The sequence below is a fragment of the Ammospiza nelsoni genome, chromosome 5 (assembly GCF_027579445.1).
Source record: "Ammospiza nelsoni isolate bAmmNel1 chromosome 5, bAmmNel1.pri, whole genome shotgun sequence".
NCBI classification, from domain to species: domain Eukaryota; kingdom Metazoa; phylum Chordata; class Aves; order Passeriformes; family Passerellidae; genus Ammospiza; species Ammospiza nelsoni.
In genome coordinates, this window is record NC_080637.1 from 47,232,047 (window position 1) to 47,248,824 (window position 16,778).

Sequence of the window (16,778 nt, forward strand, 5' to 3'; positions counted from 1 at the left end):
AGCTTGCAGAAGAGCCTGATCTTGATACTCCCACTCATACTCTGGAGGCTTCCCTGGCAATAGGGCAGAGAGCAAAGAGGCTGAGATCTGTTTTTCCACTGCCACGGCTGGAGAGGGAGATTTCCATGACCAACCTGTAGAAAAGAATCCTTTGAGGAAATATGAATTAAGTGATAAGGTTTTTCTGAACCATCAGCAATGGCCCTGTCTGTGCTACAAACTGGGTATTGGGGACATAACTAAGTCCTCAGCCAAATGGCCACTGCAAAAGCTTCTGCAGGAAAAATGAAGTCCCTGCTTTTCTTAATTGGTCAAGGGTGCTCTACTTGCACATGTTAGAACATCATTACAGGCCCCAGGCTTCCAGGCACAAATGCTTTAGGACACTCTGAGGCTTTTTATAGCAGATGATACAAAGCCATGTAGTCTGTCCTACACTTCATTAGTTACCAGAGTTATATTTTCTTCTCAGCAGTGAGTCTGGCCTTTCTTGGAACAGATAGCCAAGCCTTAGCATCTCACACTCACAAGACTGTTGTTAGCATGATTTTAGTAACTTACAGAAACTTTTCCCTGATTAGCATAAATAAAAGGAAAACCAAAAGAAATGCCCCAGCCCCTCTCTCTCTCTCTCTCTTTTTTTTTTTTGATAGCTCTTTTTACCATCAGATCTCAGGAGACAGAACTACATTTTTATCATTCTTATTTGTAAATATGAAAGAGATGGTGGAGAGAAAGTTCATGGACCTGCAGATAAGACTCAGCCATGGAGGCATCTGCTGAGGAGACTGATGCTCTTGGCCATGCAGCACAAAAAGCTCAGTGTTTCTAACTGCTTTGTGATTCATTGTCTAAGAGCATCCCCATGCTCATTGCAAAGCTGTCCCAAGAGAAAGCAATATCATTAGTGAGCATCCTTTCTGTGCACTCACTTTGCTTAATGTCTGCATCCAGGCTGTTGGTAATGACACAATAGGAATGACTTTGTTAGATTGTTTTATAAAGCATCCTTTCTTTCTTATTTTCACTCTACCCACAATTAAAATATCTGCTTTTTTCATTTATAAGATTATTTTTCTCCTGAATTACATGTACAAGCTCAACATTAATATATTGAACAAAAACTTCGCATTTTCCCCTTTTTTATCAAGCCCAGGTAGTTAATGTGGTTATCTATGTGACTGCTATAAATCACAGTTTGTGATTGCCCTTAAAAAAATCACAGTTTCCATAGTATTGTCTCAAGACCCTTATTCAGATTTTTCTTTTCTCATAATTGATTCCTTCTGTGTGAATTACATGCCATGTACCTGTGAACAGTGATTAAATGGTACACTAGCACTCTCTAAAATCACTCATTGAAATAAACAGAGAAGTAATACTGCCTTGTAAAAAAAAAGGTGTGTTTTTATTTAAATAGAAATCAGAAAATCAGATTGCTCCAGAGCTTTGTTTAGTTTAAAACAGTGTAGCAAATGATTCAGTGTCACTGGGCTAAGAAGCAGAAACTGTACACAAGTCAGCTCCAGATGTCTCCTTTCCTGACAGCTCTTTTTCTCATCTTTTTTTTTTTTTTTCTTCTTCTTTTTGAATGATTGATTCTTTCTCCTTGGAAACCAGCAGCCCAATAAAGGAAGGCTTTTCCTAAACATTTTGTTAAAATGTTTCTTTCTTCTTCTTAAGGGGGCACATATCTTCCCATGGCTTTCACACCACGCAAGAAGCATTCTTCCTTCCTCCTCCTCCACATAAAAGCACTGCTGTGCAATCTCATTCAGTTCAGCCCTTTGCCACCATTATTATGATTTTCTTCATGTAGCAGTTGAGGCTTTCAGAAAGAAATGATTGCTTCTGGGGAGCATCTCACACTCTCCTTGGGAACATTTGACTAATGGCAGAGGAGGCAGCTCTTCTGCTCCATTATCTTGTCTCTTGGGGTGCTGCTCACCTCCCAGACAAATGGATGCTAAATGCTGTAGCTGCCATGTGATAGCAGATCCCTGGTGGATGCAGCTGTGGAAGAGAAAAAGCTAGGGGATCAAAATCTGAATAAATTAAAAAAATTATTTTCTCCTTTTATTGCTTAGGTGTACTGCTAATACAAAGCCTTCTGTTTTCCCCTCAGGATCTTGCACAACTGCAGAGCTTAATGTTGCAATGTTTGTTTGTTTGTTCATTTGGTTTTGTTTTTGATGGCCTTTCACTGTCAGATTCCAGCCTTTTTTTTTTAATTTAGATCCTCTACACTCTTGTTTCCCACTGGAGGCACACACCTACAAATTGCTTTGAAGCTTCTTATTGGAAGGCTGCTAAGGATATTTCTGTGCCAAGGACCTGGAGTTGCAGTTTGCTTTCTGGTCCAGTCAAGCATCATAAACACAGCATAGAAGAAGTGAATTGTTTTGTAGTCACCATTGCATGTGGGGCATGCACATGTTGCACAAAGGATGTTCTGACAGTTTTGTATCCATGAAGATTTATTTGTGGGACACTGACAGCTGATGGTGTACTTCATGTCTTGGAATGCTGAAAGTTATTTCTAGAAAAAAAAAAGAAAATAAAGAAAAAGAAGGGAGAGAAAAAGGGGAAATTTCCCCCACTGGCCAGCTGTGAAGGGCAATGATGGGGTCCCATAGGAACAACCTCCTCTGAGGGCTCTCTCTGATGCTGCAGATGATGACAGTGAAAGTGACCAGTAGGATGATTTCTTTCCATGCTTTCCCTTGGTACAATTTCCATCAAGACCCACTTAAAACTTCTATGGTTTATTTCTGGGTCTATTTCTGTTGGATCTGGGAGGAGAACGTTCATCATGTACAAATGTTGCACATTCATTGCTTGTTAATCTTCTGTGAATATACAAAACTGGATAATATTTACTGAGAATTTCAATAGCCACTGGCTCTTCTGTTGAACACCACATTTGTTTTTCTCCTTTATATACTGAAGTCTGCAACATAAAAGAAAAAGAAGGAGTGGGAGGAACAGCAATTCTCACAGCAGTTCTTGCACGAGAATCCACCATAATAACACTGTGGGGGTTTGTGGAGGCAGGACTGTGAGAGCAATAATATGTGAACAGCACAAGTGCAATAAAGGAAAAACATTGCCACAGAGAGGCTGGTAATTATTGTCTTGTGGCTTTGAGAAATGCTATATAGCTGCAAGCAGCATGCCCTGAGCTACAGGGTATATAAGGCACCTAAGAGCTAGCCAGAGGCTGGACACAACCTGACTAGAAGCCATAAATTCTGGCATGCAATCAAGTTCCTTGTTGAGAGTACTGTTTAGCACAGGAATGTCAGGGCGCAGCTGGCAAGGGAGATTTCCCAAGGTCAGCAGAGGAGGAGAGGATGCCACAGCTCTCCTAATTTAGTCCCAGCTTCAGCTCTGGCTGTTTCAGAAGAAAGTCACAACACAGGGAGGAATGCTTGAATAAATAACTCCTAACACCCTGCTTGGTGATCAGCTTAGAACTGAGATTTGATTACACTTGCTGAGATTTGACCTTACATAACCACCTGTTTTCTGAGAGGCCCTAAAATAATCCAGTCCCCTTTTAAATCCAGCTCTGGTGGGTGACTTCTCTAGGACACCTTCCCTGCAGAACACTGACTTCTGCCATGGCACCAAGTGAGGGATGGAGAGCAAAAGCTGCTTTCCTGCATGCCAGGCTCTGGAGAGCAGGGGATGCAGAGAAGACACCCCTGCTCCCCCATGACAGGGACCATCATCTTCCTTCACCAACGCCTGTGCTCTCATTCACCCCCTCCCACCAACTTAGCTCTCCCTCTCTGTCCTCACTGAGCTGCTCTGCCCATCCTCAGCCTTCCTCAGGCTAGACTGAAGGAAACTGGCTCAGTTTTGCCCCTACCCTCTCATCCCCCACAAAATCCTTTTCCTTCCTCTGTCTTCCTGTTTCCCTTGCTTCCTCAGGGGATTGTGAAGTGACATGTGAAGTCTTTGCACACCTTCAGGCTTGTGACAGGGGTTATGGGATTAGCACTTTAACAAGCCTGAAAGCTGCTTAGACAAGTATTAAACTCCAATCTCTCCATCTTTCAAAGAAATCACTGCTGGAGGAGCTGAAGAGGTGGAACACACACTCATGTCTCCAGGGGTCAGCTCTTCATCCAGCTGAGAGCCCTGAAGTCCAGTGTCTAGGGTGTTTGAAAGGATTCTCATGCAACTTGGGGTTGGAAGACTGAGTTAAACCCTTACCAGGGGCTTTGTGCTGGCACCCCAAAGTGCCTTCTCTCTCCTTGCCCTCCATGCTGGCTCCCCTGCCTGACATTTTATCTAGCCTCCATCCCTTCCTTGCCTTCCCACCCCAAGGGCTGCACACTCCTTTGCAGCACTTTAGAAGGGGTGAGTAGCACCAAGGAAGAAGAAATTAGGCACCACCTCTCCTAGGCACACCAGGATCAACCTTACAATGCTGACTTCTAAATGCTGACTTCTAAATGCTGACTTCAATGCTGACTTCTTCTTGCTCTAAAGTCCTGGGGCAACTTGTGCCTGTGTTTTATTCAGAGATGAAGAATTCGTGCTTCATTGGCTGTATCACCCTGTTTATCCCACTTAACTGAGAGTCAGAGAAGGCAGTGCTGGGATTACCAGAGTTGGGTGGTACCTCGTGGTGCAGTGAATGCTCCCCACAAGGCAGGGAAAGCTCCTGTCTGAGCTCCTGGACCTGTCACCTTGCCCGGTTCCATCCCCTCGTGACTGCCTCAGGAGCAGATTACCTCCTCCATCCCTGCAGGGAAGGGATCTTTGCCTGCAGAGAGGGACACCATCTGGGGACACCATCTGGGGACACCATCTAGGGGGCACCCACGGCCAGAGCTGACACTTACCTTGCTGCACCTGCTGATGTGAACTTGCTGAACTGTGAGATCGTCTTCCCAGCATGTCACCTGTACCCTTCCTGGGGCTGTAGAAAGCTTGAGGAGGAGGCAAAACTCATGACAGTGACAGCATTCAGCAATATTATTCACTAGACAGAAATCGTAGTTAGTAACTGTGTACCGAGTTCAGTGAAAATACAAATTAGTAGTTCCAAAAAAATCGTTTTACAAGAGCAGCATTAAAGGTATTACTCTGTTGAGACTCTTAAAATTTCAAACATGAATTCCCTACCTGGACTGAAATTTATTTTTGTTTTTCCCCTCTGAGCTTCCAGCCTGGTAAATTTCAACTCCAAATTAGACAGTTTTTGAATTTACAAGTAGGTGAAAATAAGAGATTCTAACAGGTAAAATTTTACTGGATTAGTCACTTTTAAAGGTCATAAAGTAGCTCTGTTCCTCAAATGCAGTGAGCAACCTGTTCCACAGAAGATGGAGATGACATTAAGCAGCACAAAGCTGCAATGCACCACCACTGCAAAAAGTTCAAATCTAGAAATACTGGATACCTAATGGCAGCAATCCAAATTCAAACAGGAAAAAAATGCCTGATTTTTTTAAATCTTACTGTTTTTAAAAAAGTCAATGTTTATTGTTTCCAATAGGGTGCTACAGACATATATGACTGTTGGGAGTACAGGCTGTGTAATTGAAGGATATGCATTTAAAATTTTGCATAAACTTTTTGAAATAAACTTAGACACTAGAGGTTGATCACACCTATTATTGTGTTGTATTAATTGTACAATCAGTTGTTATCAATGGGGTAAAACTAAATAAGACCTAATCACAATATTTTAAGTAAAAAAATATTATTTTCCAGCTAAGAACACATTTGAAATTTTACCATGTTTTTTGCAATAAAACAGGTACACTTTAGGAGTTGTCCCTGCCTCCTTCTGTCACAGACAAAAGAACTGGCTGGGGTTGGGCAATGTCTGCCAAGAGATGATCTTCATGGCATGGCATTAGTTTGTCACAGATGAAATACTCAGTGGCAGAGATTTGCTGTCAGTGATGTCCTGTCCATTGTGGTTCAAACCTTTCCTTCCTTCCAGCAGAGCAGTGACGTGGTTCCCCAGCAGGATGCTGGATATGCTGACCCAAAGGATCATGCCTGGCTTCTAGGTTCCCATCTGCTTGGCATGGTGTGATTCCAATGCCTACAGCTCCTTCTCACACTGCTTGTGAACAGGAAGAGGAGGCACAGAGCAATTACATGATGTCCCCATGATTACATGCTGACTAATTTCTAATTTAGGAGTAAAATCTGTTTCCCCTGCATGCTAGGCAGATGAAGCCATGTAGGTTGAGTGCACATACATATTTGTGGATGAACTGATCTTAATTTATGCTCACATGTGTTTAGAAACAGCATGTAAATAGCTGCACAAAGGCACGTGCACTCTGGCGTTTAACTAAAAAGAAGCCCACAAAAGAGACCAAGCTAATTTCAACTGTTCTTCAGCAAGAATGATTGCAATAACACTACTTACAGTTGCACTGTACACAGTGGCTAAAACCGAGGGAATTTCAAACCAAGCCATGAGTGAACAGGAACCTCAACCCACACCTCCTCCCAGGTAAACTGTGTTCAGTTTCTAAACTGAAATCAGAGACTTAGCAAAGAAACCAAGATGAGATACTGCTGTACAAGACACAGGGGCTTCCTCAAATCTTTCCACAGTAAACACATCCAACTCTTCACAGCTTTGCCAGGCCAGGACTGCTTACATGAACAATATGAGCTGCCATAAAGTGGCACTGTAGTTGAAAGAATTTGCTCTGTTATTTCCTCATCCCCATCCCACTCAGCCACTGGTGCTGGCATAAAGGTTTAGTCCCATTTGTCCATTATAAACAAGTATGGGGAAACCTATCTGGGTTGAAAACTCACCAACGTATACTCACACATTTGCTTACATCTCACACATTTGCTTACATGTTTTTTCCCTGGTACCATTCGAACTCATCTAACTACTGCATTCAAGTCAGGTCCGGAGTGCTGGCCCAAGGGAAGGGTTAGTGTAGCAGTGAAAAGGAATGGCAGAGAATAAAATAATTTTTCTTGATGGTGAAACTAATTAATGGAAGCTTGAAATGTTTCTGAGGTTATAGCCCCTGATAAATGGGAATCCATTGTCAGACAGATATATGATCTGTTTTTGCCTTGAAATTCATGAGGCAAGGATTGTTGTGCCGCCCATAACCTAAATGAAAGAAATATCTGGCTGGAAAAATCAATCCCCCCTGTTCTGCGATCTGTTAATCCCTGAAGAAGATCCCTTTCCCTCAGTTGTTTGCAACCTTTAAAATTTGTGTACAATAAACACTTTTAATGGATATGTGGATCTAGGGCAGTGAATGTCAGCCCATTGGCAATAGATATGCTTTGCTTATTTTGCTGCTGTAAATGCATTAAGAGCAGTGTATCAGTCGTTGCAGGCCCAGCTTTGTTGTTTGCAAACCAATGATCTAATTTGTGGTGCACTAAGGACTATGAACATGAGGGATTTACGTGACTGATGAACTAAGTGGGCACTACATGAGGGGCAAAGAAAGAGGAATTCTGCTGATATTTCACAAAGTAAGGGGTGTAAAATCTTTCTGATCATTTAAGCAACCCTGGGAAATGAGAGCTTTTTCTTCCTGAGGTAGCTGATCTTGGAAACTGCTTCTGTGAGAAGGGCTAGGAGTTGGGAACAATAAGCTGATTAAGTGCAGCAGGTTGCAGGAAAAATGAGGTTCATAAGAACCTCCATTTCCAACACTGCTTATCTTCCCACGTACGCAGGGATACACAACCCGATTCTCCGCATATTTTAATCGGTATAAATCAGCGCCACTTTTTGAAACCGACCATAATTACAGCAGGAAAATAAACAAAATAAAAGCCTGGGGAGGAAAACAAAGCCCTCACCCCCTCGCTCCCGGGCACAGCAGCCCGAAGCGGCGCACGGCGAGCACTCCCGCGTCCCCGGCCGGGCTCGGCTCCGCAGACAAAGCCCTGCGCACCTCTGCGCAAAAGGAGCGGGCGCAGACAAAGCGGGGCAGGCGGCGGAGCGCCGCAGCATGCGGGGCCGCCAGGGCTTCCTCTGCTGCGGGTGGGCTGCTGCTGCCGCCGCTCTTGGTTTTTTGTTTTTTTTTTTCTCGCTGCGTGTGAGTGTTATTTTTTTTTTTTTTTTCTCTCTTCACCAACTTCCTTCCTGCTCCAACTGCCAGAGCTCGGGGCTGAGCGCTGACAGCAGAGGAGGACCCCGGCCGCAGGCGCCGCTCCGCCGGTGAGTGCGAGGGGCGGGCGGGGGCAGGGGCACGGACGGCGCGGCCCCGGCTCGCTCCCCGCGCTGCTCCGCGCCCCCGCTCCGGGGCTGGCGCCGGTGCCCGCTCCTGCCCGGGGCGGCGGCAGAGCCCTGCCCGACCCGACCCGAGCGGGAAGCCAGGCTCCGCGCTGCCATGGGGCCGGGCAAGGAAGGGAAGGGCCCCGCGGTCCCGGGCTGTGCCCGGCGCTCCCCGGGCAATGGGCTCCCCTCTGCACCCCGGGGCTTGGGATGGGGAGGCCGGGGCTGGGGGCGCTGCTGAGTCCGGTGCGCTTCTCCTCCATCGCGAAAAATTACTTCCTCCCTCCTAAACCCGCTTCCTGGAGATTAGCCCTCGGCCAGGGGGTGGTTTGGAGAAGTGATGAGCAGACGGAGGGCAAGTGAAATGTTCTCCCTCTGACAGCCCTTTTTGTGCCCCGTGGAGGCACGGGGGGTGAGGAGGTGCCCACCCTCCGCCTTGTGACTGCCCCTCCTGCTGCAGGTGCGAGGGCAGCTGTCTGTCCGCGGCACTGGCTGAGCCCAGCTGCGGGACTCTCGCACCTCCCGCCAAGGCGTGATTCCGTCTTTGCCTCCTGCAGCCATCTCTCGCTGCCAGGGACCCCTAGCCCTGCCCTTGCCCCCTCCCTGCTGTTTCACGGGTGCTGCCAGGCCTCAGGGGTGCAGGTGACGCAGGACCGTGGGCTGGAGCTGCAGAAAGGCAAGAAAAATGTAGCAGGGCAAGACACCAGGCACACAGATTTCTCCTTGCATATAACAGTGTAGGGTTAATTTTCTCAATTTAGTGAGGCTCTTGGTCTGAATGGGGGTTCCGTATTAGGCTGGGCAGTGGCACAGAAACTCAGGAACCCTGACAGCAACATGGTGTCTCTGGTGCCTGAGCTCAGGAATGTGTCTCAGCTTGCAGAGGGCACCAGCAAGTAGAGGCAGGAGCTGCTGAGATGGGAGCTTTCCTCTTGGTCACCGCCTGCCTTGGAGTTTGGCAGGAAGGCAGCGTCAGGTCCATGGCTTGGGGAAAAATACCAGAACTTGGTCTGATCGGTGCCATCCTGAGGCTCCTGTGAGCCAGCGGTTGTTCATCCCAGACAGTCTGGCTGGTCCTGTTCCCTGCAGGATCTTGCTGTTGGCATGGCAGATTGTCTGTGCACCTTTCTGGGAGGTTCAGAACCTAAAAGCATTCCCCCTCAAGTGAGCCACCCCCGGGGGCTGGCAGGGACAGTCTCTGTGGCATGTGTGGTGCAAAGGGAAGGTCTGAGTGATGAGGAGGAGCCAGTCCAGTCTGACTCTGCCTTTTCTCTGCATGAGGGCAGAGATGCCTCTTTCCATCCCCTGTGATAAACTACAGGAGGTGGGCATGGGAGGATGGGGGCGGGCAGGCACCTGTGCTCTGTGCTCGTGCTGGTGGCAGATGCAGCCTGGTGTTGTGGAGAGCTCGGGTCAGTGCTCAGACGTGCAGCTGGAGCCCAAGTGGGAGGCAAGGCTTGGCACTGGCTGTCATGGCTAACCACAGCCTCCTCCCATGCTGAACGTGGAATGGCACTGAGGGGATTGAGGAGCTTTCTAAGGTGACTCTGCTGGGGCCACAGAGTGCTGGGGCATGTGTAATTGCTGCTTTAGGGAGGGAGGTTTTGGTTTCCTTTCTCGTGAACTCAGGGGCCTTTCCTATGGTATTTGGGTATTTCACACTCCTAGGTCTGGGCATGAGCTGAGCCAGGGTTATTCAGCTGCTGGGACCTGTTTTTTTTCCCTGTTTGTTTGGGTTGAGATTCCCTTTTATTTCCCGTGTGCCCATTCTGTACTAGTTCCTCATTCACCACAGAATTGCAAAGTCGTCTTGCAATGGCCATTTCCAATTAAAATACCTGACTGAATCTTCTTGTTTGTGTGCTGGTCAGTTATTTTCTGTCCCTTTGCAACGTGCCAATGTACCACTCCTTGATTATTTTTCTTCCCTGCACTGGAATTTCTCTGAGAGGTCTGCATACTACTCAGAGTTGCCTGGTACCACTTGATGATTCACCTTAAACAGATGTTTTTTCCTTTTTTATTCTTTTTTGTGTGTGTTTCTTTTCTGTTTTAATAAATGAAAAAACTAATGCATTAGCTCCCAGTTTAACTTTTGGGAGGAGGGGCAAATTTTAAGGCCACACAGCTGCAGAGAAGGACAAATGATTTGTTTGGAAAATTGCAAATAAGGAAGCAAAAGGGCACTTTTTAGTAGGGACAGTCTCAAAGAAGCCTGAGTGGAAGTGAACTGAATGATCTGTGTAGCTTGACCAAATCCTTTTGCTGCCAAAGACCAAGGAATGGCTTGCCCATGTGTGACAGCTGTACCTGGGCACTGCTCTGTTTTTCAGCCTTTCTCCCAGGAGTGGGAAGGTGGCTGGGACCATATGGCTGCCTCCTGGAGGCAGACACAGCACTGCTTACCTCTCCTGCCTGCCTCCTGTTCCCCATCCCATGCTCTGCCCCTTGGTTGCTATTTCCCTGCTCTGGCTCTATTTGGGCTGCCAGCCCGGCAGTTTCGCTGCCCGTGTGCCATTCAGGACCAGCCCTGCTGACTGCGGCTCAGCTCTCCTGCCTCTCCCTCCGAGGGCACCGCTGGAGCAGCACGGCTGTGCCTGCTCCTCTGGGCTCCCATCCTGCTCCCTGCTCAGTGGGAAGGGCTCCTGCTGGGTGCCTGGAGTGAGCTGTTCGTGGGAGCGCAGGCAATGCCAGCAGATAGACTTTGCTGCCCGCTTCCTTGAGAGCTTCAGCTGACTTGCTAATCTAAGAAAGTGGCTGTCAGATATTCGACCTTATTGTGAAATGTGGCTTTTAACCCGTTATGAGAGGGTGAAGGAAACATCTGTCCTTGGCTTTATTCGTGTTTCTCTGCGCTCCAGCGTGTGGCAGTGGCTCTTTGTGCGAGCCCTGTACGATGGTTTGTAATTGCAGGGTTGCCGGCCACAACTGTGCTGCAGAGTGGCTGTAAATCACTCTGGCTTCAGCCTCGGCTCCCGCACCTCCTCCCTGGGAGCGAATAATGGTGTAGGTCTGCGAGTGCGCGTGGAGCCTGCAGGGAGAGGAGCGGGGGTAGGGGGGATCGTGTTGGAGCCAGAATATCAGCACAGCAGTGTCTGGGTTGCAGCCGATCGCCGTCGCCATTTGCCTGTAGGAATCCCGCTGCCTTCGGCGCTGGGTGGGTGCCTGCCTGTCAGGGCACTGAGCCACACTGTGAGTGCCCCCATACTCCCAATCCACAGCAATCTCTCTGACTGCCCCCTCCTCTGTCACCCAGACCAAGCCACCATGACTGAGAAGACGCAAGAGCCTCATGTGGAGGATGATGATGATGAGCTGGATGGGAAACTCAACTACAAACCTCCTCCCCAGAAAACACTGCAGGAGCTGCAGGAGTTGGACAAGGATGATGAAAGCCTCGCTAAGTACAAGAAGTCCCTGCTGGGAGATGGACCTGTGGTAGTAGGTAGGCTGGGGCACACCGGCAGGGAGGGACTGGGGAAATGTACTGCAGCAGTGTGCTGTTGCTTCAGAGAAGAGGAGTCCTGTTTGCCCAGGGACATACACTGCTTGTGCTGGAGGACTGGGGATGGGCAGCTGGAAAGTTGCACATAAAGGAAGCACAGAAGATGCTCAGAGTGTTAGGAGTTAGGAGGATTACTGGGGAGTGCTGGCATCAGAAAAGAACTTGTGGTGGGAGGTGTGTGGGTCTCAGAGGACTTTTGGGGGTTTTGAAGGGGTCAGCCTATGCTGAAAGGTGGTCTTGTTGCTCAGAATGATCCTAAGAAGGAAATTTTCTGTGGTGGAAAGGCCACCTCTAGGTATTGTGATGGAGGCCAGAGGGATCCATGTGGCAGGACTGGGAAGACGTGGTCCTGTTGTGCTAAGGAAGCCTGGCATTACTGGGTGTTTCATGAAATTCAGTTTCTGTGTGGCAAGGCATCCCTGTTTCTTCAGTGTCATTTCCCTCTGATTGCATCTAATTTTGCAAGCTGACAGCTTCCCCCTGACTCTTCCTACCTGCAGACCCAACAGCTCCCAATGTAGTGGTCACCCGACTCACTTTGGTCTGTGACTCTGCTCCAGGACCCATCACCATGGACCTTACAGGTAGGCACAGGCTCTGCCCTTGGTCACAGAGGGGAACAACCAAAGGCCCTGGCATGCTCCAAGTCAAAAGAGAGTTTGTCCTTGGGATGCTACAGTGGGTTTTAGAGGAGCTCTGAAGTCATCTTAGCCTTGTTTCTTATTTTAAGGTATACACATATAAATAAAAAAGAAGCAGATGTAACAGAGGAAAATATTGAGGTATTTTCCTTCATCTAGACTGCTGTAGGAGCTCCTGGGTTTCTCTTGCCATCTCTGCTTGCTTCCTTTCAATGACACTTCATGAGCACAGGGGATGTGCATGCATTTGGGTAGCAGCTGTATTGAAACTTCAGAATCGAGCAATACTGCAGTTCCGGCTCCTGGGGCCATGGGGAGAGAGCCTTATAAGGGCTTTTCTGCAGAGAGAGGAAGCTGGGCCTGGAGAGGCAGAGAGGCTTCCTGTTCACCCAAAACCACCCAAAACCCCTGCGGGGCCCAGGCAGCCTTCCAAGCTGGGCAGGAGCTGTGGAACCAAGCTCTCACCAAGCCAGGCTGGACATGGATGGAGCATACACATACTGCTGCATCTGCTCTGCAACAAGCCTGTGCATAGACATCTTTGTGTACATGTTCTCAGACCTGTGTGTGCTCAGGCATTTTCTTCTGTGGGCACAGATACATATGAGCACCCAGGAATTTCTGTGTGTTTGGTCACACAACTCAATCTCACAAGGATGTCTGCATGCTCATTTTACAGGTGTCGTCCTTTGAAGGGATGCTCACCTCTGGCAGCAACCCCACTCCCATCTTCCCCCCTGTGCCTGGTCTCTCCTTGCTGAGACATCTCTAGCTAACACCTTGATTCTCTTCTTGCAGGTGACCTCGAAGCACTCAAGAAAGAGACCTTCGTATTAAAGGAAGGGGTGGAATACAGAGTTAAGATCCACTTCAGAGTGAGTTGTTTTCCTTCCAGTTGCTTCTCATCAGTTGCTAAGGCTGGTCAGTGGCAGTCTGTCAGATAACCAGAGCCAGACAGAATGCCTGCCCAAAAGCTGAACACTTGCAAAGCTCCCCTAGCTTCAGGTGTTGTTCTACCCAACAAGGGATGAGGCATTTCCAGGAAATAATTTCTGCTTGCTCATCCCTTGGAGGGAGTTGGTTTCTGTTTGCTCACACTGATAAATGAGTGGTTGAAAAGCCAGATGGGTAGTTTTGGCTGGGTTTGATTTTGCTTTTTAGCCACTGGAAAATCTTTACTCCACACTAAGTGGAAATTAACAGGGGAGAGAAGAGAAGAGAAGAGAAGAGAAGAGAAGAGAAGAGAAGAGAAGAGAAGAGAAGAGAAGAGAAGAGAAGAGAAGAGAAGAGAAGAGAAGAGAAGAGAAGAGAAGAGAAGAGAAAAGAGAGAAGAGGAAGAGAATGGCTATTCATGAAGTACTGATTCAGTCAGTGATACTGGGCTTCATGTACACATTAAGAAGATGTAATATTGTAGCACTTGGCTGAAGATGCCTGAATTCTTCAGGTTGTGATATACCTAAATGGGCTTATTTCACCCTCACTCCCATCAATCAGTGTGTCAGCCATTTCTTCTGTTTACAGCTGAAAATGGAGCTTGGCCACGCTGCAGTGTGGCATCCAGCACCGAACTGATCATCTCTGCAAGTGCTTACTTCAAAGCTGGGTTTGGAAGAGAAGGCAAAAAGGGAAGAAATAGAATTCTCCTGAGAAGGTGTTAATACTGTGGGCTCTGTAGGGCAGATTTCCCTTTTTCTTTGAGGCTTGCTATCTCAGAGATGAATGCCCCCCAATGCTCTCCCCTGAGACACCTCCAGCTCTCTTTTGTGCTGTGAAATATTTCCATCTGTATCTGTGCCTTGTTGACTGGAGACACCTGAAGCCAGACAGGTTATTCTAATTCCGTCCCTCAGTTCCATGGCTGGTAAGGGCTGGTACTGTGGGAATTCTACCCTGGAATGTAAAAGAATCTGTCCATGTTGTTTTCAGATTGAGTAGTGTACACTGTGGGAAGGCAGTGTATGCTGGAGGGGAGGAGCAGCACTGGATACATCCAAGCTATCCATGGGAGATTTGAGTAAAGATTTATGAAAGCTGTCCCTGTCTTTTGAGAAGAAACTTGCCAGCTCCCCATGGAGCTTAGAGAGCACCTGGGGGCTGCCCACACATTGGGGCTGAAGGGGTGACTCTAGTTACCCATGAATGGCTTCCAGTATGAAAATTATTAAACAGGAACTCCCTGCTTCACTTTTCTTTGTCCTCATCAGTATGTCTTGAGACCCTTACTGGTGTGCTCCAGTCAGCTTCAAAGCTGGGCAAAGGACAGGGAAGTACAGGAGCTGCACAGAGGATGCTAAAGGTCTCCAGGTACCTATGGAGAAGTTGTTTAGGGACCTGTTCAATGTGCCCTGTGCTGAGGGTCCCTTCTGTTGGGAGCCAAGATGGGTATTGTCCTTCAGGAGGGGGAAAATCATCAGGTACAGAACCAAAGCTCCTCTCCTGACACTACTGGTTCCTTCCTGCAGGTAAACAGGGACATTGTGTCGGGACTGAAATACGTGCAGCACACCTACCGGACGGGGGTGAAGGGTGAGTAAGAGCCCTGCATGCCCTGCACAGCACTGCTCCTGCCTCTGTGTCCCTCCTCTGGAACAAGTGTTCTGCAGCTCTGGGCTGGGGCAGAGGCCCCCTTGCTCCCAAATCCCACCCTGTGCTAACACTCAGGAGGTGACTTCTCAGCAGAGTGCCTGCTTCACCCAGGACAGTGGTTCCTTGTTCTGTGCACACTCAGTGTGAGCCAGCTCTGGGCTCTGTATGCTGCACCCCTGTCTGCAGCAGCAAAGTCCACAGAGACTCTGCTTGGACAGTGCTTGCCACAGGTTGCCTCTCCATACAGAGCTCTTCTCCTCCCCTCCACCCCCTGTGCAGTTGTTCAGCCTGTGTGGAGCTTCCCACCCTCTGAAAGCTCTTCAGAAGCCTTTGGTAAAATTCAGACCTGCTCTGTGAAACTTCCCATTGTGTGCAGGACCCTGTATTTGCTCATGGGTTCTCCTCAGTGCTGCTGGGCTTGGACAAGGCAGAGAAAAGCCCCATTTTGCACACACACACCCCCCACATGCATTTTTGTGCAACCACCTCTGAGGCTTCAGCATCCTGTTCAGCACACATTGCTGGTGTCTTCTCACCAGTAGAGAGAAGTAGTGGGAAATCAAGGTAGATCTTGAGCCATATGCTGGGTGTACTCACAGCCAGAATGTTCAGCTTTCTCCCAAATTTCTCTCAAACCAGGACAAGTACATGCATGTGAGAGTGCACAAACTGAGTTGCCTGATCACCTGCCCATCCATCTGTGTTATCTTTCCAGCTGTCCTTATGCTTCACTAACCCACTTTTCCCCCTGATTTTGCTCTCCTTTGCTGACATGGGCTGTTCCTTTCTCCCCCATCTCCTTTCTGCTCTTTTGCTCATGGCTTGCTCTCTCCCTCATCATTCCCCATGTGAGGGGCTTATTCCCTGTGGATTGTTTTCTCCTAGTGGACAAAGCCACGTTCATGGTTGGCAGCTACGGGCCACGGCCAGAGGAGTACGAGTTCCTGACGCCCGTTGAGGAGGCTCCCAAGGGTATGCTGGCTCGAGGCACCTACCACAACAAATCCTTCTTCACGGATGATGACAAGCACGACCATCTCACCTGGGAGTGGAACCTGTCCATCAAGAAGGAATGGACAGAATGAGTTCACCCAGTTTGCCTTCCCCCTTCCCGTCCCCTTGCCTCCTGCACCAGTCTCCAGGCCTTCGCTGCTTCTTCTGATACACTGAGAACAACCCAGCCACCACCCCATCATGACCATAATGGGTTAAATTGGGAAAGCACCTCCCTCCCTCTCCCCCAGTACTTCCTCCTGTTGTCCCCATCTCTCCCATACCAACTCCAGTCCTGGAAGTGCCTTTTCGAGGAAACAAGATCACCTGGCAGGGGTGGACTGGTCCCTGGAAAATCCCTCTCTTGAGTTACACTTGCCATGTGCTCTGACTAATTGTAAAGGGTTACTTACCTCCCGTGATGGTCTCCTGGTCTGTGTCTGGTGCCCTACCCTGTTAAAATCCTTGTGCAGGCAAAGCCAGTCAGGGGGAATGCAGCTAGATGCCGTAACAAGACTTCAGTGTCTGAGAATAAAACCAGTTTCTTTCTTCTTTTCTGCATGAGTGTCACATTCTTTTCTAGAGCATGTTTCTCAGTGATGTGTGTGTGGAGAATGCAGTGTAGGAAGGCTTAAGAGCATATTTCAGCAGGGAAATAGCCCTCCTCCTTCAAAGCAGCAGCCTTACTCTATAAGCAAATTATTTCAGAACAGTTTCCTTCAGGGATTTCATTAATTCTTTGAAGCCAAAGTCTGGCTGTGATGGGGGTAGACTCCAGGGGTGGACAGCCCCCACCTCTCATCCC

General features: G+C 48.2%; 1 protein-coding gene across 3 annotated transcripts; it reads left to right on the forward strand.

Moving 5' to 3' along the window:
- The first annotated feature begins 7,963 nt into the window (after positions 1–7,963).
- Positions 7,964–16,525, forward strand: ARHGDIB (Rho GDP dissociation inhibitor beta). 3 transcript variants are annotated; one of them, XM_059471934.1, is made up of 6 exons: positions 7,964–8,188; positions 11,502–11,690; positions 12,251–12,334; positions 13,190–13,266; positions 14,857–14,920; positions 15,866–16,525. In XM_059471934.1, the coding sequence occupies exons 2-6, from the start codon at positions 11,513–11,515 to the stop codon at positions 16,063–16,065; spliced, it is 603 nt and encodes a 200-aa protein (XP_059327917.1). In that variant the 5' UTR covers positions 7,964–8,188; positions 11,502–11,512; the 3' UTR covers positions 16,066–16,525. The 3 variants fall into 3 exon arrangements, with proteins under 3 accessions (XP_059327917.1, XP_059327918.1, XP_059327919.1); XM_059471935.1 differs by lacking the exon at positions 7,964–8,188 and adding an exon at positions 9,661–9,786; XM_059471936.1 differs by lacking the exon at positions 7,964–8,188 and adding an exon at positions 11,198–11,402.
- The last annotated feature ends 253 nt before the right edge of the window (positions 16,526–16,778 follow it).